Source organism: Impatiens glandulifera, chromosome 7, assembly GCF_907164915.1.
Source record: "Impatiens glandulifera chromosome 7, dImpGla2.1, whole genome shotgun sequence".
In the NCBI taxonomy this organism is placed as follows: Eukaryota; Viridiplantae; Streptophyta; class Magnoliopsida; order Ericales; family Balsaminaceae; genus Impatiens; species Impatiens glandulifera.
Genome location: NC_061868.1, coordinates 29,227,029 through 29,251,840, shown reverse-complemented (window position 1 = coordinate 29,251,840; position 24,812 = coordinate 29,227,029). Strand labels below are relative to the sequence as shown.

At 32.1% G+C, this 24,812-nt stretch overlaps 3 protein-coding genes across 3 annotated transcripts; 2 read left to right on the top strand and 1 right to left on the bottom strand.

The window, feature by feature from the left end:
• Nucleotides 1-1,107: 1,107 nt before the first annotated feature.
• LOC124910751 (F-box protein At4g00755-like) lies at nt 1,108-4,545 on the top strand. The gene is made up of 6 exons (XM_047451429.1): nt 1,108-1,244; nt 1,561-1,699; nt 1,802-2,215; nt 2,317-2,492; nt 2,698-2,816; nt 4,008-4,545. Exons 2-6 carry the CDS (start codon nt 1,573-1,575, stop codon nt 4,336-4,338), a joined length of 1,167 nt encoding a protein of 388 aa, XP_047307385.1. The 5' UTR covers nt 1,108-1,244; nt 1,561-1,572; the 3' UTR covers nt 4,339-4,545.
• Nucleotides 4,546-6,754: 2,209 nt separating this feature from the next.
• LOC124945662 (probable aminotransferase ACS12) lies at nt 6,755-9,724 on the bottom strand. The gene is made up of 4 exons (XM_047486132.1): nt 9,107-9,724; nt 8,875-9,012; nt 8,560-8,726; nt 6,755-7,694 (listed from the first exon to the last, which is right to left on the bottom strand). Exons 1-4 carry the CDS (start codon nt 9,527-9,529, stop codon nt 6,851-6,853), a joined length of 1,572 nt encoding a protein of 523 aa, XP_047342088.1. The 5' UTR covers nt 9,530-9,724; the 3' UTR covers nt 6,755-6,850.
• Nucleotides 9,725-10,046: 322 nt separating this feature from the next.
• On the top strand, nt 10,047-10,985 carry LOC124909695. Its single transcript, XM_047450348.1, has 2 exons — nt 10,047-10,566; nt 10,909-10,985. The coding sequence occupies exons 1-2, from the start codon at nt 10,047-10,049 to the stop codon at nt 10,983-10,985; spliced, it is 597 nt and encodes a 198-aa protein (XP_047306304.1).
• Nucleotides 10,986-24,812: the final 13,827 nt, after the last annotated feature.

Genomic DNA, 24,812 nt, shown 5'->3' with positions numbered 1-24,812 from the left:
AATGTTTGATAATATTTTTATTTTTTAAATTATTTTTCTTCCTAATGGATATTTCAATTTATATGATTGATCATGCATTACATCTAGGGTGGGTCGGTACGATATATCTTAATGTTTTATCCATACCTTATACCTTACCTAAACTTTCGGTATACAAAAAATGCATACATTTACCTTACCTTAATTTCGGTATATCTTGATTTCGATATACCTTAATTTCGATATACTAAAAATTCATACATTTACCTTACCTTGATTTCGGTACGGTATCGGTATTATACCTTTTATACCTAAAAAACATATTAACTTAAAAAAAACAATCTCATCGGTAAGGTAGAGATTGCATATAATGAATAATATTTCAGTATAATTATATTTTGATATTATTCATCTATAATTAAATTAGCATCCAATCTATTTAAATATTTCCTTATAAGTATTATATATATTTATATTTATATATATTTTAACCAATAAATACTATTTCGGTATATCACGATATATCAAAATTTTAAAAATCTCATACCTTTACCTTACCAATAATTTCGGTATCGGTATCATACCTTACCTTTTTTCGGTATAACTTAAAAATCGATATTTTCGATATATTACAGTACGGTATATTCGATATACCTTTAATATCGGTAATTTTCTCCACCCCTAATTACATCTTTTTTTTAAATATTTTTCAAACTATATATACTCGATAAATTACATTTAAATTACATTTAATTTTAACAACTAAAACCAATTTAAAGATTTGAATAATATTATTTTTATTTATGATATTTATATATAAATAATATTTTTTTATATCTTTACCTTGATTACATGGAGTTATTTTAATAATGTTAACTTATAAAACTTACACAAATAAATTGAGATTACTAATTTATATAAAACCGAAAAATATTTTGCAATGAAAAAAATACATAAAAGAATGAGGATTTAAGAATGAAAGTCAAAGGACAATACATCTCTATAAATATATACAATATATATTATATACTATATATATATATATATATATATATATATATATATATATATTATATATTATATACTATACATTATATATATATATATATATATATATATAAAAACAGACCCGTTATCTCGACCCGAACGCCAAACCCACCAGAAGCGTAGGTTGTCCGAAAACTGATTCACCTCAATCTTCAACCTTCTCTCTCTCTCTGTGGTGCTTGTAGTTGCAATAGATCTCTGTTGTTCTCTCCGACGAGGTACTTTGTCTTTTCGTTTATACCACTTTTCTGTTGTATCCTTACGCTGAGATCCCTTTTCTTAATCTTCAGTTACCAGATTAAAAATATGACTTTTTCGAAAATAGAAATCAGACTTATGGTTGGAAATTCGCAAAATTTGGTTTATTTTGTAGAATCAAATGTTACAGTGGTTTACCCTTTTGCATACCCTTTACGTAATCTTGTGAATTAGGTTTTGTACGATAGGAATTTTCTTCTTTTTTGAAATACCAACTCATTATACTCTTTATATTTTTTGTTTTCTCGATGAATTCCTTGCCGCTTGGACACATAGAGTTTAGTTTTGATGGAGAAAATTGGAGACTTCATCGAATTTCTTGGACCTGACATATCCAGCAAGATACTCATGTGTTTGGATGACCCATCTGATCTTGTTCGTGCTACTGCAGTTTCAAGATCCTGGCAAAGATTCGGTAACCTAAAAGCCTCAAATTTGACTTTGCTATCATTTGACATATGAACACATGCTAATTTTTTGTTTTTTGTTTTTTTATGTGACATGATCCTCTCTGCAGTTGTTGAAAATGGTTTGGCAAAGAATCTTTGTGTTACACTATTTCCCGACTTATCGAGTTTTATCAAGTCAATCCAAGTTAAGAATATTATAGAACCAGTTGAAGAGATGCTGTGTAATACTCTGGGTTGGGAATATCTGAATCGAAATCACAGAGTCTATGCTTGTATGGCTCATGGTCTTGAACGATCCTCAGATAAAAGTTGTATCTCACAAGCAATTGTTGCTTCCAGCACTGATAATTACCCAGACGAAACCATTGAGAATACTTTGGAGCCGAGCGATAGGGTTGACCGTAGAGCATCGTATTGGTCGAGTGAAGGTGAAGATGATCCTACTGTTCCTGAGGCATTGGTTTATAAGTTGGCTGCAAATTTGTGTATTATCTCTGAAATCTATGTCCAACCATTTCAAGGTCAGTTTTGGAATTTATTTGTTTTTTTCTTTTTCTAGTTTAGATATTTCATTGCAATACCTTTTTTTCTTCTCGATTAAAGAAATCTGTTCATGTTTCAGCATATTTTCAGTATGGCTTCCCTGTATATTCGGCAAAATCAGTTCGGTTTAAGATGGGACATCCAAAGAGCTCCATGGAAATGGATGTTCTGATGAGAGGAGAATATAGGGTTGGGAACTATACAAACGATAACTTTGTGTGGACTTACACTTCGCCTGAATTTCCAATGATGCAGGTCATTTGAGTAATATTACTGACTTAATTTTAAAACAGATTTGAGTTTCAGATAGAAATGTGGAACAAATTTGAGGGTGATTTCTGTCTGTCATGTAAATTGGGTTTTAATACTAAAATTTTGATCTATTTCTATTTTTTTTCCTATTTGGGTGCCATAATTGGTAAGTAGATCTCTCATTTTCTGCATTATGGTGAAATTGTAGGAGAATAGTCTTCAAAAATTCAGTCTACCCGAGCCTGTTCTCTGTATTGGTGGAGTTTTGCAAATCGAGCTTTTGGGTAGAGTTCAGAGACAGGAGATGGATGGTTTATACTACATATGGTAGGCTTTTGCTATCCTTAATTTCCTATTTAGTTCTTATACACTTCTCATTTATTTGGACGCATCTCTTTGGTCCATGCCATTTCAAGATTTGTTAGAAAAATATATTTAGAATATTTGCAAATGTTAGTTGGCAACATGTGTGATAAAAGCTTCACGATTGTTGCACTCCAAAATCTTATAACTGTACTTTGAAAATCTATAGTGGCACTCTAATCATTATTAGTTATAAAAATAGATCCATAGAATGGTAGGCATAATGTTTTGTGATGGTTATGTGGAAAGAACTTGAAAATAATAGAGTTAGATTGCTGAAAATTAGTAAAAATATGAACATGAATATGTTAATAGGCTTAATTATGACCTTCTATGACTATATTAAGATTTATGGATAGCTCTAAAGTTAGAATTTTTTTGAGGGGGCCTTGATTGACAAAATTCAACTCTAATAGGGCTAAGATGGGTTATCTATAGTATAGGTAGATCTTCAAATAGAAAAAGAGCTACTTCAATGCAGACTTAACTACAGCTACATTACACAAGGCCCATCGATACCTCTATCTATAGAAAAAAAGAAGTGCATTTACTAGTTTTTACCCACTCACGTTGTTCAAGTGAAATGAGTGTTGAACTAAGAGGTTTGATTCCCACTGAAAACACTTTCATTGAAGTGAAGTGACTGGATGTTGTGCTAGTCTGCTTGAGAGAAAATACCATGGTCTATAAGAAAAGGTAAGCACCTAGTTTTTTTTAAGTTAAAGCTATGAAAGCGATCTTGCAATATTAACACTAATTCAAGAAAAAAGGAAGGGGGAAAAGGAGAACGGGAAAGGCTTGGACATCGTGCAAAATAACCCTTAGAGATAGAGATTTATTATCACTAAAAACATGAACATGAACATGAACATGAACGCATAACTAAAACAAAGTCTTCTTTTCATGATTGCCCTCCACAAAAACAAATGCATCCTCATTGTAACATAGGAGTTTATGTAAAACATTTTTTAGTTTAGAATTTGATTTCTTTTTGCCCTCATTTTCTTTCTTTTGTTAACCCAATACAACAGATACAGATGTCCCCTTCTTAAGCTTTGTTTGTACCTATTTCCTTGTTATAAACTTATTTTATGTACATTTATTTAACTAAGCTTGGAGACAATTTTGATTTAGTGAATTTGTGTTGTCTTTCAGCATTTCTCATGTTAAAGCTGTTGGGAGGATGCTCTCCCCCTCTTTTGAGGTTAATGTAATGGATCTATCTGGGCGATGTACATTGGAGTACTGTCCACCACTAGATCAGAATTCGTCCGAATCCCAGTTTAAAGATGCTGATTCAAGTGAGCCAAGCAATTTCAGCGCACTTTCTATGCGACTAATGCGAACAAGAATAAGGGGTTGGGAGGAAATGATACGGAATACTCTACTCGGGGCTGGAGCTGTGGTGGTTGAAGAAGAAGAAGAAGAGGAAGAAGAAGAGGAGCACCAAGATGGAGAGGTGGAGGATGGAGACTCAGGAAACTAGTTATAGTTCTTCAGCAGGAAATGGAGAACACAAATCAGCAAAGGATCAATCTATTTATTTTTTCGTTATTTTTCTTGTTTTTCTTCTTTTTTCTTTCGTGGTGAGTTGCTTCCAACATGTGTAGATAGACAATGAATGAATTGAATGATTGCATGGTTGTTTCACCGAGTGAATTTTTGTGAGCCTGTTACTAAAGGCCCCTTTCCTTATTTTAAATTGCATGATTTCATTATGCAAACTTTATGACATATGAACCTTAAGAGCATACTGGCAGAGTACCAGAGTTTAAATAATTCAAAAAGGAAGGTTAGAGGTAGAGATCGGCATTGTGCGATTCATCCTCATTGACATGTTTACTGTTCTTTCTTATGACAACAAAATTCTTCTAATGATGTAGTTTGCACACCAATTTGCTTGAAAGCATTTAAAATATAAATATGTTGTTTTCCAATGTGGCTTCCCAATTGAATTGAAGGTAATTATGAACTTAGTTTTCAGAAACACTCCATTTGAATAATGTAACCGCTCTTCTCAATATTGTAATTTGTCCGACCTCTAGCATAATTTAATATGTTGTTTTCCAATGTGGCTTCCCAATTGAATTGAATGTAAAAAAAACGCAAAGAGGACTAGAAAAACATGTGCAGATAAAGAAAACAATAAAATCCGAACGACATAAAATATGCCGGGAAAGAATCAGAAAGATGGTCTTTTAAAAAGTCGATGAAATATCCCTCAATTATCCTGTTCTCCCATTATTTGATCGGAATGATATATTATTGTGCTTGAATTAGTTTTGTATTTTTTTTATAAATCACATATGCATTTGGTCATTTGTTTTTTCTTATATATTTTGAGTTGTTTTTAACACTTTTTGAGTTTGTCTTGAAGTTTGATTAGTTACGCAATCATTACAAACAATACTACTAGTGTACAACTAATCAAAATATTTGTTCGAGTATATTTGTATATGTTTCTAGTCCTAAATTCAGAATTTAAAACTTCTGTGTTTGAAAATATTTGAGGTAAGTTTAAAATTTTGATATAAATTAAGAAATTAAAAAGAAATTTGACCTTATTTATTAAATTTTTTAAGGATATGTTTTAGCCAACCACAACCATAACATAGATTCGTCCATACTTGTGCTATGGAATCTATCCGAAAGTCCCTACTTGTGCTATGAAATCTATCCGATTCGAGAGGATCTCGACTCAAAACTTTATAGTGATGTGATTTTCTGTCACAAATTTATAACGTGCAAAGGTAAAGCAGAACAATTATACTACTAGTACTAGTTTCGCATGAGAATATTCATCGTTGTTTTTTTTAGATATGGTTATGTGATAAAGTTGTACAAAATCTTTTCTAAATAGAAGTTAATCTTAATAGTCGATGTAAGAGGTTAATCAAGTCACTGACCATTTTTTCTACATTTTTTACAACGAGAAATATGGATAGGAAAAAATATGTAAGAAAATAATGTATCATCCTTGAGTGGATTGAAAATTTAATACGAGAGAATTTTCAGATTTTCAATACATTCAAAAAATGACATCATTTCCCTACATTTTTCTGCAAATATTTTTCACTCATCTATTATTTCTCGATGTAAAAACACAATAGATAATATTTTCTTCTTTTCTAAGTTCCAGATTCATCAAGCTCTTATAAATGCAATATAAAACAAAAATCAAATTAAGCTAAGACTTTAGAGTGATGTGATTTCCTAAATTGCAGATTTACGACTCGTAAACTATGGTAAATCACAATAATTATTTTACCGGTTCGCATCAGGATATTGATTCCTCATTAGCTTTCTAAGGGATGGTTATGTGATAAAGTTAACCAAATATTTTCTAAATAAGTTAATCTTAATAGTTGATCATTTCGAAACCAAGTAATTTTTGTTTTTTATTTTCTATGATATTTGTCTAAAAAAGTTGTACTCAAAATTAAGAATAAATCCCTATATTTTATTTTTTTTTAGTTGAAACTTTTGTTTTGAAAAATAATTTAGAGAAAATGGATGATAATAATATGGTTATGGATTTCCTTTTTAGATGTATTTTTATTTATAATTCAGATTCGATGAACAAGGACAATAATTTTATATTGCCCTAAAGAGTATTAGTTAAAGATAAAGTAAGAAAAAAAAATCAAAATATCCTTAAAATTTTTTAATTGAAAATGCATGGTTTGAGTGACAACATACAGGACATTGTAACATATTTATTGATTTCTACTAAGTAATAATGACTATGAGTGAGATGTATTTGGTAGTATTAGGGATCTTTGCAATTGTACTCAATTTTTTGAATTAATAGACAGATTTCCTCATCTAAAAAGAAAAGATCTCGGCTTATTCAATTAGAAAACTAGGTTTACTACAACCTGAAACAACTAAAGAATGACCAATTTGCACAAATGGGCTATTGAATTTTCTATTTCTCTGAAATTCTTTTCACAAAAATACAGCTTTCCTAATAAAACTTGAATCACAAACCAACATTTTCAAAGTTCAATTACTTTCCTTATTCGCTCCAAGACTATGTGATTATCCTTCTCGGATAAAGTAGTAAAACAGCACCTAAACCACCCCGGTTCGATACAGTGACAAGACGAACCAGGAGTTACATTAACTTTCCCAATATTTAAAAGCTTCTCCCATAATTCAAGCTCACCTTTCTCATTATGAGAACGAATGAAACTACTCATATCAGCCCAGCAATACAAACCCCCGCAACTCTTTACACATGGAATCCCCAATTTTTTCAAACCAGCCACAAACAATTCATACATGGACCGAATCCTTTTTCTGTTGGTGGCAATATAAGTTTGCATGAAATCCACGTCCGAGAGAATTGCAACCAAAAGTTTTTGAGTCGGAACTGAAATCGAACAAAATCTAGCCAGACGTTTTGAAGCAATCGTGACATTCTCATTCCATGAATAGATCACACCTGTTCTGAACCCGGGAAGGCATAGGTCTTTTGACAAACCATATATTATGTGAACGCGGTCCTTATCGAATTCATCAGATTCGAGGATTTCAGCCATGCTCGTGAACTCTTCTTCACTTCCGTGCATTGAGCCTGCGAAAATCTCGTCAGATATGATATGAATATTCTTCTCGCGGGCAAAGTCAAGCAAACAGCAAAGCATTTCCCGGGAAAGGACAGTGCCAACAGGGTTAGATGGGTTTGAGATGAGGATTCCTCGAACTCTTTGGCCTCTTTTCCTTGCTTGATGGAATGCTTGATCAAGGGCTGTTATGCTTAAGGCAAAGTTTTCTGAGCTTCGACAGTGAACAGGTATTAAATCCACCCCAGTTCGCCATTTCATATCCCGGTCAAACCTTAAGTCATGGATTTGTTGGTAAGTTCAAGAGCTAGTTTGATGCAGAGTTATTTGAAAATAATATATGAATTATTTGAAAAAAATAATATTGTTTCATAAATAAATAGATTAATAGGAGTTATTATTTAGGTTAAATGACAACATATCTTTTGTATTTAAATATTATAAAATGTTATAAAAGATAAAAATATGGGTATTATAGTTGATAATTTGAATATGATGGGAAATGAGATTAAATCCAAGGATCTAGGTTATTTGAGATTATTCTCAATAACCCAATATCTAAACATTGATCACATAATTCAAATTATCAACAAAATAACCCAATATATCACATAAACATCCCATCATGAATCCCATAATTTAAATCATCAACAAAAATACCCTAAGTATTTTTACACAAATCACCCTATTTACAAAAACCTACACCGAACAATGTTCTTTTGAAATAAACTATTGATTATCCAAATAACCTAAGATGATCCAACAAGCACGAAATAACACTTCATTAAACAAGGCTCAAATGAAATCAACAACTACGACCCATGTATCGATACGAGAGGAAGGGTCAGGTAGCGGTTGGCGTTGAGTAGTTATGAGGAAGGGCGGTTGGCGGAAGAGTAATGTAAATATATAATGAATTTTTTAATCGATATGATGAAATTAGTTGAAGTTCTATTCCCTCCTAAAGTTTGCTCTCCTATCACTTAAGTGCAATTCTTCCCACCTCATCTATCAATATAATTCTATCAAGATCTCTTTTCTATCAAATATGTATGCTCAATCGACAATTATAATCCAATTCTATATAACAAGGTGTATCAAGCACTAGTTTCTGTTTTTATTTTAAGAAGAAAAATTACCCAGGGTAGTAAGGTGTTGGAACAAGAAAAGCATTTCCATGGTCAGCCAAGCAAAAGCAAAGAATCTCAAGAGCAGGAGTTGCACCAGCAGTTAATACTATTCTTGATGGGTCAAAATTGACTGATGATGATACTCCCATGACCTTTGACATAAAACCTGCTATGGCCTGCAAAGAATTGTTCTTCATAATAATCAAACCAACAGCAAATTGCGAAATACACAATGAATTCAATTTGGCACACTATTATTAGTACACACTTCACTTAAAAAGTTATTGAAAAACTGAACTGGAATGTATTAGATTGGAATCGTACCACTTTGAGCTCCCATAACCCATCAAATGGATGATAGGTCGCTATCCCATTAATGATAAAGCCATCGTCACTCACTTCACCAGAGACATAATCATTCCAATTCATCGAAACCCAATTCTCGATCAAATCTAACGACAACTACCAAATTCATAGCAGAGAAATAAATATTCTAAAGGAATCGAGAGAATGAAACTGAAAACCCTAAATGAAGACGAAAACAATGAAGGCTCACTCTATTCTCAGACAATCCCAGCTGAATGATTCCATCTGGGTTCTCAACATCATCGTAAGCATCTTCAGAAGTCCTTTCCAATCCAATATAATAAGGTGAATCTGTTGGCTTCGCAACCGGGTCAGCTCTAGAAGAGATGTAAGGGCGACCAATGGATCCGCGGGACGACAGATTAGAGCGAGAAGTAGTTCTTGGAATCCCCGCCTCGGGAGCGGCGTCGGAGGATGGCGGAGAAGGAGGTGAACGATGTCGTTTAAGGTAGAACTGAAGGAAGTAGAATAAGGCACAGGGTATTAGGGAACCGAGTATGAGGCCGCCACGCCCCTGAACTACGCCTTGTAAGGGCACTACAAGCCTCATGTCTGCACCTCCGTTGGTGTTCGGATTCCGGGTTCGAGATTGCGACGAGCGATTCTGGGTCATAGGAGGCGCCGGAGAATGCCGGCGGAGAATGGCGGGAGAGGTTCTTGTGCAGGGGGAGTGGAAAGTGGTAATGGAAGGAGGTAGTGAGAGAATTGCATCATCGGATTGTCGTGAGTATTGAGGCGATTGCTTTGTCAGATTGGCTTGGCATCATCTGTTTTCGATTCCCTCCCTCATAATTTTACTTCCCCAAAATGCCCTTTAACATACAAACTGAGAACTTTCATAAAATTTGGTGTTATTTTTTTTACGGTTTCTTACCGTCTTATATCTACCGCTTCAAATCCCGCACGCATTTTTCGCACTTGAATCCGTTCAAGAGTTTCTTACGATTTATTGAAGAATAATTTTAAGTCTTTAGCAGGATTAAAATCGCATTGAAAATAAAAAATAATACAACAATATTCAACCTCATTCTATTGTTGTCACTAATACTAATAAGTGGTATCAGAGCGAGATTTTCTATTCTCATGCATCTACATATATCTTAATCACGTCTCTCATAAACAAAATCACAATGTTCTCAAATGAAGATTATGATGACTGGAAGATCAGAATGCAAGCTCATTTGGCGGCTCATAATGATGATATGTGGTGTGTCATCACTGACGGTCCAATAAAGATTTTGAAGGTCAGCACAACCACAACTACAACTGAGGGTGCTCTTGAGATGAAGGAGAAGCCCATATATGAGTGGACTGTTGAAGACAAGAGGAAGGCCAACCTCGACAATGTGACCAAAGACATTCTCTACAAAACTCTTGACAAAAACATGTTCAGTAAGATCAAGTCATGTTCTACTGCCAAAGAGATTTGGAACAAGCTGACTCAACTCTGTGAAGGCAACGACCAAACCAAAGAAAACAAGTTGATGGTTGTCACACAGAAGTTTGACAGCATCAAGATGCGTCATAGAGAGACATTGATTAAATTCGATGAAAGATTCAGCAGCATTGTCATTGAACTCTCCACTCTAGGAAAGACATATAGCAACAGAGAGGTTGCAATCAAATTGATGAGAGCTTTGTCCAGAGAATGTGACATATAGACGATGGCCATGAGTGAATTAAAAGACCTCAACAAGATGGAGTTGCACGATCTGTTCGTCGATCTGAAAACCTATGAGTTTGAAATAAACTAAAAGAATGAAGAGGAGCCATCCACATCCGTCTCAACGAAAGCACTAGTGACTACTAATGAGCCACATACTTCGAATGCTGTGAAGATAGCTGAATAGATCAGCAACGATGCAATGTCACTCTTTGTCAAAAAGTTTGACAAATTCATGAGGAAGAATCATTGTAACTCTAATTAAAACAGAAACAATTATAATAATGATTACAATGCTAACTTAAAATGTTTTAATTGTGACAAATCAGGTCACTTCAAGGCTGATTACAGAAAGTCCAAGAGGGATTACAAGAAGTCGTTTGATAGAAAGAACAAGAAGGATTAAAAATCTCTGCTGACTGAGGAAAGCAAGAGCAAGTGGGCTGATAGTGACTCTGATGACAACTCATCAAGCGAAAGTGAGGACGAAAATGTTAAATGCTTCATAGCAGACGACAATGAGGTATTTGACTTCACCTCTAACGAGTTCACAAGAGATGTATAACTACTGCACTCAATGACATTGTCATTAAGTACAAGAAACTGTCATACTCTTTTAATGAAATAAATTTGAAAAATAAATCTGATAGTAGATGTTTTTCAAATCAAAATACTAAACCAGAAGTTTGAAAAACAAAATAATTGAGATCTCTTTTGAGAATGAAAAGTTCAAAGAAACAATTCAAACACTTTCTGATAAAAACCAAAGATTAAAATATGTGGTTAGTTCTTTGATGAAATCTGGAGACACCGTCAAACAGCTGATTATGCAGCAAAGGCCTGTGGAATACAAATTCGGTCTAGGATTTGTTAATGGCAACCCAAATAAGTCCAACAAAACGTTAAACCTAGTAAAAAGCGAGCTTAAACCCATAAGCTTTGTTAAGAGAAATTTAACTGACGGTGAAACTAACCAAAGATGTGATGACTTGACTTTAAAATATAAACTTAAATATTTTAGCCAATTGACCAAAAGTCAAGCTAGCTTAAGCCCAAGAAGCGGGTATCCAGTTGGTCTGGTAAGCAAAAACTTGACAGAAAGTCAAGAAGTTTTCATCAAAACTCATCACCTAAAGTTAAGGGATCATCAACAGGCAGGAAGACGTCTGCCGAGTCTAAAACGTACGCTCTATCAACAACACAAAATGGGAGATCCATAAAGATAACTCAAATATGGATCCCCAAGGGACTGATTAACCATTGACCCAAATGAATATGGATACCAAAGTTGTATATATATATATATAGAGAGAGAGAGAGAAAGATAAATTAGGACAATTGCTTGGAAGACTCTGTTTGGTATCTGGACAGTGGGTGCTCCAAACACATGATATGCAATAACCAATTACTGACTGAAATAACAAAATGCACAGGATCAAAGATCACCTTCGGTGATAATAATAAAGATAAAATTGTAGGTAAATGTAAGATTATCCATGGTAACCTTACTATTAATAACGTGTTGTTTGTAGAAAATTTATGCTATAACTTGATTAGTATAAGTTAGATGTGTTATAACGGATACACATTAAATTTTCAAAAATATGCATGTCTTGTAAAAGATCAGCAGGGAAACACCCTGTCGACATGAAGTAGAGTATGAAATTCTTATAAGATGAACTTGAAGAATAAAACGTCTGACCATGTATGCATGATTGTTAAAAATGATCAAAACTAGCTATGGCATAAAAGACTCAATCATCTAAATTTAAAACCATTAACAACATCAGTTCAAAAGATCTTATAACTAGAATATATAAACTGAAATTTTCTAAAGATAAGGTTTGTCCTACTTGTCAAAAGGCAAACATGTGAGATCAACTTTTAAAAATAAAGGGAATATCCAACCCGATGGGTGTCTGGATTATTACACATGTATCTGTTTGATTCAATTCCAGTAACTAATTTAGGGGTAATGAGATATACCCTAGTTATAATTGATGATTATTCTAGATTTATTTGGGTAATATTTTTGGTATCTAAAGATCAAACTGTTAAAAATTTAATTAAAATCTTTAGAAGAGTACAAAATGAAAAATCCCTAAGTGTTAAAAAGATTAAAAGTGATAGAGAAACTTAATTTACAAACAGAAATATGTCTTCTTTCATTGAGGAATCTGAGATTAGACACGAGTTGTCTAGTGTTAGAACTCCACAGCAGAACGGTGTTGCTGAAAGGAGGAACAAAACACTAAAAGAAGTAGCTAGGTCAATGATAGCTGATTCCGGTGTATCTCAAAAACTTTGGACAAAAGCCATTAATATAACATGCTATACTCAAAATAGATCAATGATTAATAAACTCATTTGACTGCTTTTGATGTCAAGGAAGATGTTGACATAATGTTAGGTTATTCTTTAGTTATCAAAGCTTGTAGAGTTTTTAATAAACAAACTTTAACTGTTGAAGAATCTACTCATGTTGTATTTGATGAATCTGGTGAAAATAATTCTAATGAAATTATTGAAGTCTCTAACAGATTAGAAGTTGTTAATCTCCAATATGATAGTGATATTGAAGTTTAGGTCAATAGAAACAACTCATCTGATCATCCAGCTGACCCGATTGATGCTCAACTAGACAGTCAGACTGAAAGTCAGCAGACGGTAGACAGTTTGGATGTTTCTGAGACAACTGATCCTCTGGGACCGAATTTTAATTAGAACATAAACCATCCACCTGAATTAATTATAGGTAACCCTGTTATATCTCTTTTGAAAACTCTACTTTTATTTCTCAAATTGAACCTAAGAAAGTAGATAAAGCATTGCTTGATCCAGACTGGATCAATGCAATGCAAGAAGAACTAAATCAATTTGAAAGAAAACAAAGTTTGACATCTAATTCCAAGACCAGATGATCAATCTGTTATTGGAACTAGATGGATTTTTAGAAACAAACTTAATAAAGATTATTTAGTTATGATAAACAAAGTTAGGCTAGTAGCTCAAGGATACCGACATGAAGAATGAATTGACTTTGAGGAGTCTTCCGCCCCTATAGCTAGACTTGAAGCTATTAGAATTTTCTTAGCTTATGCTGTTTTCAAAAAACTTTAAAGTATATGAAATGGATGTAAAAAGTGCTTTTGTAAACGGTATACTTAATGAGAATGTTTTTGTTGAACAACCTCTTGGTTTTCAAAATCACTCTCTGCCTAATCATGTTTTCAAGTTAGATAAAGTTTTTTATAGTCTTAAGCAAACTCCTAGAGATTGGTATGACACTTTGAATAAATTCTTATTTGAACATGATTTTATTATCAGCACAGTAGATAAAACATTTTTCAGATTTGTTTAAGATTCAAAAATGTTACGTGTACATATTTATGTTGATGATATCATATTTGGGTTAACTAACCCCAAATTATATGAAAAGTTTTCTAAACTGATGTAGGATAAGTTTGAGATGAGTATGATGGGTGAGCTGACGTTCTTCCTAGGGCTGCAAATGAGCCGAGTCGAGCTCAAGCTTGCTGAAGCTCGAGCTCGACTCGATTAAGTATTTATTAGCTCGACTCGAACTCGAGCTCGAACGAGCTTATAAATTTGAGCTCGAGTTCGACTCGACTATATTACATACAAGCTCGGCTCGACTCAAAAGCTTGAACAAAAATTTAATTTTCAAACTCATACTTGAGCTCGAACTCGATTCGAACTCGATTCGAGCTCGAACCAAATTTATTTATAAAATTAAAATACTAAACTTTCATACATATTAATAATTTAAAACATGATATTTCAAAATTAAAATATGAAACAATCATAATTATTGAAAATTCTAAAATATAATAATCCAAAACATTAAATCACCATTATTAATCAAAATTCTAAAACATAAAATTCAAAAATTAAAGTACAAAATTATAAAAATTGTTTGAACATTCAATATATTAATTTTTTTAACTCATGTTCTTCAATCATAGCACACATACAACTACCTGCATTCAATAATATGAAATGTTTAATCTTAAAATTAATTAATATAAAAAATAAATGTTAAAACAAATAACTAAAATTTAACTTAGTTTAAGAGGTAGATACCGACAACAAAATTTCTTGATATGTCTTCTCTGACAAAATGAAAAATTAATTAAATAAGTGATAAAAGGATATATAAGCATAAATATATATGGACTATTTTTATTCGTAAATAATTATATATTATAGTATAATAATTATTATATCCATAATATTTATTTTTATTATATATAATATATTAACCCTTTTTTTAATCTCTTTTCAATATAAAATATAAAGTATAATATACTTTTATTATAAATAAAATATTAACCATTTTTATTTTTTTTATACTAAACTAATTATTATATCTTAATATTATTTTTATTATATATAATATATTAACTCTTTTTTTATCTTTTTCAATATTATATATAATATACTTTTATTATATATAATTTATTAATTTTTTATTTCCATCTTTTTTTATAACCAGTATTTTTTTTATAAAAAATTAGTGTTATTCTATATACATGGAAAAACAGGATATATAACATAAATTTCTTTTAATACATGAAAAAAAAAAAGATGAATAAGACTTACCTTAGAGTTCACCAATAAAATAATATTTTCCCTTCTTTGTTGCTAGATTTACTTAAGATAAAAAAAAAAAATCAAAGTTAAATAAAAAGCAAAAATAATAGTTATCATAAAAGTGAAAATAAATTTAATTATCTGTAGCCTCTTCCCTCTTCTGAATGAGAAAATAAATAGATGAAGAGTGAAAATACGTGAAGACTAAAGAATAAGAGATTAAGAGCTAAAGAAATGGTGAAAAATGGATGAAGAAAGATTAAGAGTGAAAGAACGGTGAAGAGTGAGAGAAAGAAATGGTGAAGATGGAAGAGAAAATGAAGGAAGAACGAAAGAAGAGGCGATTAGATGAAGAAGATTAGAAGGAAGAATGAAAGAAGAGGCGATTAGATGAAGAAGATTATGTTAGATGAGAATGAAAGAAGAGGATAAGAAGATTAGGTTAGATGAAGAGTCGTATATAATAGATATGTTAGAAATTAAGGTTTTACTTATGGACTGTGGGCCTTCATATGGGCTTTTAAGAGAAAGAGATGGAAAAAATATATTATTTGAGTTTTAATATTAAATAAAAAAATTATATATTATATACTTAGGCTCGAAAAAGCTCGACAAGTCATCGAGCAAGCATTATATGAGCTCGAGCTCGACTCGAATTTTAAACGAGTCGGCTCGAGCTCGGCTCGAGTTCGGTCAAAGTCAAGCTCAAGCCAAGCTTTGACCGAGCAGCTCACGAGTGGCTCACGAGTAGCTTGACTCATTTACAGCCCTAGTTCTTCCTTGGACTTCAAGTTCGGCAACTTAAAGCTGACATTTTTATTAATCAAGCGAAGTATACCAAGGAACTACTGAAAAAATTCGGTATAGAAAATTGTTCAGCTACCTCAACACCCATGAACTCATCAATCAAGCTAGATAAAGATGAGGGTGTCTAGGATGCCAATATCATAGCTCACCGATGAATAATTGGCTCTCTGTTATATCTAACAGCCAACCGACCAGACATTCTATTTGTTGTTAGTGTGTGTGAAAGATTTCAGGCTAATCCTAAATAATCTCATTATATAGCTGTTAAAAGTATTTTGAAATATTTTAAGGGAACTTAATGTGTTGGAGTGTGATATTTGAAGAATTTCAGTTTCAACTTAATTAGTTACTCTAATGCAGACTATGCACGTTATAAGATTGATTGGAAGAGCACCAGCAGAACGTGTTAGTTTTTTGGTGATCGTTTGATCTCTTGGTTTAGCAAGAAGCAGACGACTATTGTCATGTATACAGAAGAAGCAAAATATCTTGTTGTAGGCAGCTGTTGTTCTCAATTGTTGTGGATTCAATAGTAGTTGAGAGACTTTGGCATTTAGGCAGTCGAGTCTCCGATCTTATGTGACAACACCATTGCTATCGCGATCACTTATAATCTAGTGTTGCACTCAAGAACGAATCATATCGACATCCTTCACTACTTCATCCGAGATCATGTAGCTCAGAAGCATGTTTGGTTGGAATATGTATCAACCGATCAACAAGTGGCTGACATCTTCACGAAGCCACTCCCCAAGACTAAATTTTCTTACTTTAGAAATATTTTAGGTCTTCTAGATCTAAATTAATTAATGATGCATAAACTTATGGGGAATTTGTTGATAAGTTGATAAGCCAGACGTGTTGAGACGACTATCTCTAACCGTGCTGAAAGAATAGTTGGCTGATGACACTATACATCAGACGTGACTGCGCTTATGTAACTTATAATTTCAATATAGTTATGACACTAAGCTTTTAGGCAAAGCCATCTGTTGGCTACTTAATCTGAATCAGCATCATGTCTTCAACACAGTAGTGTCATTAAGCTAAAATGCAATGCGATGTGGATAGCGCGGTCAATCGGCTGTCCTAGTGAACATTAGACAAATCGTCTTAAGCCGAGTGGAACAACTATTTTAATTTTATCAATACATTGTCGTTTCACTCCCCTTTGGACAATAAACGGTCACATTTTTGAATTAGATTTTTAAAATAATTATTTATTTTTTAAACAAATAACATGAAGACACATGTTTGTCATGCTCCATAAATGTGACCAAAACGCATATGCAACTTCACACGCATACGCATAACCAATTCATATTTCTCTCTCTTGAAATTTCTTGCGATTTTCTACGATTTAAAACCCTAAATCTCTCTAAAATCTCAGATATCTTCTTCTTCTCAAATTCTAAATTTGAAATGACTTCTTTTTCCCAAAACACGATGCAAGTGGATTTCGAATCCGTCTACACGCTAGGGATGTCAAAGATGGTGGCAATGTTTCAAACCTTAAAAGTTTCTCGGGGTTCCGTTCACCGTTCACAAACCGGAGGTTCGTGAGTTCTTTCCTTCTGCGAGAATAGTTGGAGAGACTGTTCATAGCACGGTAAAAGGCGCGGAGGTGTCTATTTCTGAAGAGTTGTCTGCCCAATATTTTGGACTTATGACGGAAGGGCTTACGACGTTCGACCTGGTTCTGTCCGAATCGATCACAGAAATGCAAACGACCTTTTCAAATGTCTTTAACCCTGTTGAAACTCATGGGAAGAATAAGTTTCTGAAGCCGAAGTTATTTCTTCTCAGCGATATTATCTCTAAATCTCTTCGGGCGAAGGTAGGTTCGTTCGATGCATACACTCAAGACATATTTGAAATAATGGTGACGATAACCAAGGAAATGACATCAACTGGTCATCAGTTCTGTTTTCTACTCTAGTGACAATGGTGATGCTACCGAAGAAGCAGAACGCTGGTTTCTCAATACAGATCAGCAGGCTGCTGGAGCAACTCCAAGTCAACCTTGGAAAGGGAGAAAACGTTCATCCGAACAGAGTTATGAATAGAAGAAATGTCAATAACTAATATCTCAGGATGAAAGGGATCAAGGAAACCAGCTTTGAATATTTCGCTCAACAGTCGAGCGGACAGTCCACTACCTTGTCCAAGCGTTCTTCCATCTCTCGACGTCCAATCCCAAGAAAGAGAAGGAAGCTTAGGATTGAAGAGTCAGTTGTGAGCTTTAACAGCCAAAATCTTGACTCCATCGAAGAGACAACAGAGACTGTCTCTAAAGCCAAGAAGGCAAGATTGGAGGAATCTCCTACTATAGAGGTAACTCCTAAGGCAACCTCTGAAGTTGTTTTGGCAGTATTACCTGTCGAAGTGCATGATGTAAGCCCTGCTAAATAACTAGTTGTTGTGCCTGCTAACAAGGTTGTTGTAACCCCAATTGTCCAGACATTTGTTAACCTTACTGCAACACAACCAAAAGCAGTATCTCCAAAATCTATTGTCCCTATATCAACCGTCTCTCCAGCGGCCATTACAAGAAGGGTTCAAGCTGCTAGAGGAATTGCTTTTAGGGAACTTGTCCCTACTGTTGAGCAACCTGTTGAAGTTGCAGGAAAGGGTAAAGATCTTATGATCCTTGTACCCGAACCTCTCTCCATTATGAAGCAAATCGTCGATCTGATTATGGAGGAGGTTGAGGAGACAACGTCGGAAAAGATAAGAATGTTTGACAACTAGTGCAAGAAAAAGTTTCAACAAAGGTTCTCTGAATTCCTTCAAAGTATCGACCCTAGGCTAAGATGTAAGGCCACCTCAAACATTTAGGAAGCCTCTAGTAGGAGAAATCTAGTAGCGACCAACGCTAGAGGAGGTGCCCTACACCCAATCCTTCTCCAAAGGTAGGCCAATTACGACCCTCTGGAGAGAACAACATGGCTGGATGCTAAGGTCAACGTAAGACTGCAACAGATTTTGGACTCCTTTAGCTCAACTGCCATGTCGTTCATACATGGCACTAAGTCCTCTTGTGGCGCTGAGCAACAAATGGGGAAGTCTATGATATTGTTAAACTGTCTACAATCATTTTTAACCCTTGTATATTTTTGCAGCTTCTATCCGGATATTTTGAAAGACATACATAGGATAATCACAAGTTATTGGAGGGGGTCATACTTGAACTGGAATCAAGTTCCTGAAGACATTAAGAATGTTTAATGGGAAAAATTCACGGTATGTTTGTTGTATTACATAATTGATTTTCATTATCAATTCATTGTTCTAAGTTTTTAATAAATTTATATAACTAGTTGTATGAGACATTTAAGTGGGATCCCATTAAGGAGGCGGATGTGAATAAACTATTCAAGAAGAAGGGTAGTGCCAAGATAAGAAACTTAGGGCAAAATCCTCTATGAAAAAACCCTCACACGTTACCCTTGAAAATTGGAACGAAATGAAAACTAAATTTGATGAGCCAAAGTATTATTAGAAGTGCACCAAGGTCAAAGGAAATTGACATAAATACAAAGAAAGCGGTGGTGCTACATATTGTGGAGGTTCAATCTCGGTTATAGAACATCAAAGAAGATTGGTAATTAAGTAATTTATTTATTTTAGTTGTATTTATTTAATTGAATTTTATATTACTAACACCTAAATTTATAATTTATAATAGACAAAAGAACTTGGAATACCCTCTTCCCTTCTTGAAACATTTGAGAAGACACATAAAAAGAGGGATGGTACATGAAGTGGAAACTTGGCAACAGAAATTATGGTAATATTAATGTTTTATGTTCATTAAAAGGTTGAGATTTATTTTTTTATACACAAATAACCATATTTTTTTGTTATGCCGCAATCTTTTTCTCAACTCCATCAACCTCAAGAAAATTTGGATCCAAATGAACATAAGATTGAAATGGAGTTTTGGATGTAGGCAGTAGGGCGTTCCAAGAGTAGGTGTGTGTTTTGAATAGACTATATGGGCCGAAAACAGGTATTCAGAAATGGACAAACCAACGCACAATTTTCTTTGGAGTTAAATACACTTAAAGAACATGTTACTACTTTACAAACTCTAAATTCTGAGAAAGAGAATGCACTACAAAAAGAAGAAGTTGAGAGATGTAAGGCAAAGTATGTAGAACAACAAGAGAGAATTAAATTGTTAGTGTCCAACCAAGTTAAACTAGTCAGGAAAAAGTTCTTTTTCAAACTCAAGTGCAGTATTTAAATGAAAATTTTGACACTTTCCTAGCATTATGGAAGAAGTTAGGCCCATTCCCACTTAGGACGGCTGATGAAGAATGTTAGTGATTCAATTTTCAATTTGGTAATATGCTTCATATTCAAATGCAATTCATATGCTATTATCATAATGTTATTAATGTTAGTTATAATAATAAAGATTTAAGAATGTTGAATTATAGGTTTGAACAATTTATAGGTAGATTTAAGAAGGTTGAATGGTAGGTTAGTGTTTTATGAAATTTATTTAGTAAGTTTTTAAGTGATTTTGTTTTATGTTCAATATATGAGTTTTTTAATGTTGTCAAGTGATTTAGTTTCATGTTTAATATTATCTAATTAATAAGTTAGTGTTTTATGACATTTATTTAGTAAGATTTGAAATGATTTAGTTTTATATTCAATATATGAGTTTTTTAATGTTGTCTAATTAATAGGTTAGTATTTTATGAAATTTATTTAGTAAATTTCAAGTAATTAAGTTTTATGTTCAATATATGAGTTATTTTAATGTTGTAAAGTGATTTCAATTCATGTTTATGTTTTCAAGTTGTTTAATTTTATGACCAATATATGAGTTATATAATGTTGTCAAATGCTATTGGAGAATGCACCATGATGAGTTGGATGAGCCTTGGGATTCAAAAGCTGTAAGAAAATTAGAATTGTATATTGTTTAATATATAAACTACCTAGTAAATCTAATTTCTCATTTTGTTGAATTAATACAGGTTTACAGAAATGGAGATGAATTGATTGAAGCTAGCATAATTATGAGGTATTTGGAAATGCCATTTTGTGTAAAATTTGACATGTTTTTGTTAATATTTTTGATCATATTTATGGGACATGCATCAGTAGTTGATGAATTTAATTTGCAAATGTGTTTTACAAATTTATAATGAATTTATGTTGGTGTACTAAAAATTGATACAAGAATGATTCAAATTTGAAGAATATAAGCTTGTTTTAGTTAGTATTTATATACAAGAATCATTTAATTCAATTAAATTACAATATTTATTTTTTAAAATAATGCGTTGAAGATTACAAAAATTATGCAAATTTAATGCAAAAATTTGAAAATATATTATTTAGAATTATGCAAATTGTGCATTACAAACAATGCAAATAAAATTATATCGGTTATTGTTAATATGAATGCAATTTTGTGAATAAGGTAATTACAGAAATATTTGCAGTTTTATCCATAATATAATTGTAGTTGTGATAATTTGAAGAAAGTTACAAATATGTATAATGCAAATGATAATGCTATAATATACGAAAATATAATTTAATTAATATAAATAGAGTTTTAAACGAAATAATGCAAATTAAATTGCACATATATTTGTAATTGATTATGCAAATTATAAATGTTAGGAAGATTATTGCAATAAGAAATTTAATATATTATTATAAAGAGTATTGCGTAACATAATTTTATAAGTTAATTCAGTTTTTATTGAATGTACGTTCTCATATAAATAGTGTATATATTGCACTATTTGTTATATTGGTCATTGCAAAATATATTGCAGTTCATAATTTTATACGTTATTAGAGTTTATGTTGAATATGTTTTTATTGTTAAATAAACTCATCTTATTAAAATTTATATTGCAAAACATTAAATTTATTAATAAAACATATATTGCAAATCTTACAACAAATATATATTAACCATGGTTAGTTACAGTTTCAGAAAAAATAATTTTTTTACAAAAAATATGGATTTAGTGGAAATTTTGTTGAAATTGTTAGTGTAAACACTAATACAAATTTGCAACCATCGATTTGTAATGTTTAGCGGTACTAACAAATGTGGTTGCAAAATTCCAAAATAATGCTAAGACAAATGTTAAAGACCGTTTTTAATGCAAAATAGTTGCGGGACATCTGTTATAAAAGAGTTAAAAAAAAAAATTGTTTTAGTGTAACACAAACAAAATAAAAATAACTCAATAAATCTTAAAATAAGAATAAAACTACAGTTTTTTTAGGTCCGTTCACGGATTCAAATGAAATAGTGGATCAAATGGAACAGTGGATCTAAGGAGGTGTTTGTTGATTATTATTTTACTTTAAGCTAAATTATTTTTTTAAATATGAATATATATTAAAATTTATAAAAATCACTTAAATTTAGAGACAAAAGAATGAAGTTGAAAAAAATACAAGTTGAAAAAAAAAATACAAGTTATAATAATATCATAATAAATTATACGAAAACCATTTAAAGTTTAACTATTTTGAAAAAATAATTAGAATAATTAGCTAAATATGCAAATACTTAGGTATGATTCACCTCAATCTTAATTTAAACATAATTATCGCGCGGACATCACTAGGGATGGCAACGGGTACCCTACCCGTCGGGTAGTGAAGTACCCATCCCCAAACCCGATTTTCATTTTACTACCCGACCCCGACCCCGACGGGTATATGTAATGTTATCTCCATCCCCGATTCAACGGGTACCCGATCCCCGATGGGTACCCCATTACCCGATTAAAAACTTAAAAAATGTAGAAGTTCAAGAAAAAGAAACATAATAACTGTAATAAATAATAAAATTATTAATAACGAAATGTTAAAAATATAAAAAAAAAACATTACTTAACTAAGTATTTATGTTATAGATCTTGAAAAAAAAATAAAAACTTTGTTTGTTGTTGTTAAAGTGAAGAAAAGTTAGAATAAATGTAAAAAAAATATTGACTTATGTTGAAGATCTTGAAAGAAATAAGAACTTTGTTGTTGCTAAAGTGAAGAAAAGTTAGAATGAATGTTAAAAAAATAAACAAAAACATTACTTACCTATGTATTTATGTTGAAGATCTTGAAAAAATAAGAACTTGATTGTGTTAGAGTGAAGAAAATATAGTGAATATTAAAAAAAAAAAGTTAAAGATTGAATATGAAGAGTGTTGAGATTGAAATACATCTTATTATTAAAAGAAAATTTGAAGATGATGAGAGAAATAACTTTTTTGGGGAATATAAAGAAATAATGTCTTGTTGGGGAATATAAAGAAATAATGTTTGAGTGGAGTATGGATAAGAGCAAAATATTAATGATGATATTTGTAACAATGAGATATTTGAAATGTCACGTTAAACTATAATAAAAAATATATTTTATTTTCCATATTAATATAATCGGGTATCGGGTATCGGGTTTGGGTTTCACACACTCCCCATCCCCGACCCCGTACCCGATCGGGTATCTTCTCTCATACCCCATGCCCGACCCCGACCCCATACCCGATTTAAAATACCCGAACCCGACTATCGGGTACCCACGGGTATCGGGCATACGGGTACCCATTGCCATCCCTAGACATCACTAATTGAACTTAGAGACAAAAGAATGAACTTGAAAAAAATAAAATTATAATAAAATAATATCATATTCACCGATACAGCCATTTAAAGTTTAACCGTTTTTTTCTAACTAAATAAATAGTATATAAGAAAATAATTAAAATAATTACCTAAATACTTAAGTATTAAGTATGATTCACCACAACCGGAACTGGTATTACCTGTGCAGTATATCACTAATTGAATCTTAATCATATCTATCGGACAATGCAAAATAATTGAGTAAAGGATTTCACTTCCTTATGACATGTATATACTATTTTTTTCATTTATATAAAATTTATAGGCCTTGTTCGGATAGAGGGAGAAAATGAGTAATGATTAGTGATGATTTTGAGGAAATGAAAATATTTTTAGTAAAATTACTTAAAAGGTATTAATATATAATAATAAAATAATAAATAGTAATTTAAAATAAAAGATATTTTAACATTTTGAGTAATAAATTGAGTGATGTAATTAATGAGAGGGGGAATACAAATATATTTGAATAGGTTGAGTTATTTAAATACAAGGCCTTAGAGTGAATAAAGCTGAGGATTCTTATAAATGATCTTTATAAGACCTCGACCTAAATCAGACTTTCCAAATAAATTAGTAAAAGTTGCTTAATCAAGCCTACATCAATCAAGTCATAATTTATTTTGGAATCCATTTTTTTTTTTAATTAAGGCCTTGTTCTCCTTGGGTTATTTAATAACCTAAACCAAAACAATTTTCCAATTAATCACTTCTCAACAATTACATCACTCATTTCATTAACCAAAATATTAAAATACCCTCTAATTTAAATTATTATTTTATGTTTTATTTATATATATCAATACCCTTTAAGTCTTTTTACCAAAAATAATCATTATCTCCTCAAAATCATCACTCATCAATCAATTTCTCTCTCTCTTGGTTTTTTTAAAAACCCATAACCGAACAAGGCCTAAGATGGAAAGCAAACAAGGCGTTATTGTGCTGTTTGCCAGCTTGAACCCATAATGAATTCAGGCTCAGAAATCAAAAAGCGGCAAGTATTGTCTTTTTGTATACGTGGGTTGTCAAAAACCGGGTGCCTGTGCACCCCCTGAATTCCTTAATTCAATAAAAGCCCTTGATGCCCTTCTTTCATCTTCACCATTTTCTTTCATCTTCATCATCATCATCAATC

Excerpts from the sequence above, each read along its gene's own strand:
- LOC124910751 (XM_047451429.1), top strand. The coding sequence starts at position 1,573 with ATGGAGAAAATTGGAGACTTCATCGAATTTCTTGGACCTGACATATCC. Across the intron at positions 1,700-1,801 it reads AAGATCCTGGCAAAGATTCG|TTGTTGAAAATGGTTTGGCA; the intron begins GTAACCTAAAAG and ends TCCTCTCTGCAG. Across the intron at positions 2,216-2,316 it reads CTATGTCCAACCATTTCAAG|CATATTTTCAGTATGGCTTC; the intron begins GTCAGTTTTGGA and ends TTCATGTTTCAG.
- LOC124945662 (XM_047486132.1), bottom strand. The coding sequence starts at position 9,529 with ATGACCCAGAATCGCTCGTCGCAATCTCGAACCCGGAATCCGAACACC. Across the intron at positions 8,727-8,874 it reads GGTTATGGGAGCTCAAAGTG|GCCATAGCAGGTTTTATGTC; the intron begins GTACGATTCCAA and ends AATTCTTTGCAG. Across the intron at positions 7,695-8,559 it reads CCAACACCTTACTACCCTGG|GTTTGACCGGGATATGAAAT; the intron begins GTAATTTTTCTT and ends CCATGACTTAAG.
- LOC124909695 (XM_047450348.1), top strand. The coding sequence starts at position 10,047 with ATGTTCTCAAATGAAGATTATGATGACTGGAAGATCAGAATGCAAGCT. Across the intron at positions 10,567-10,908 it reads GAGAGCTTTGTCCAGAGAAT|GTCACTTCAAGGCTGATTAC; the intron begins GTGACATATAGA and ends GTGACAAATCAG.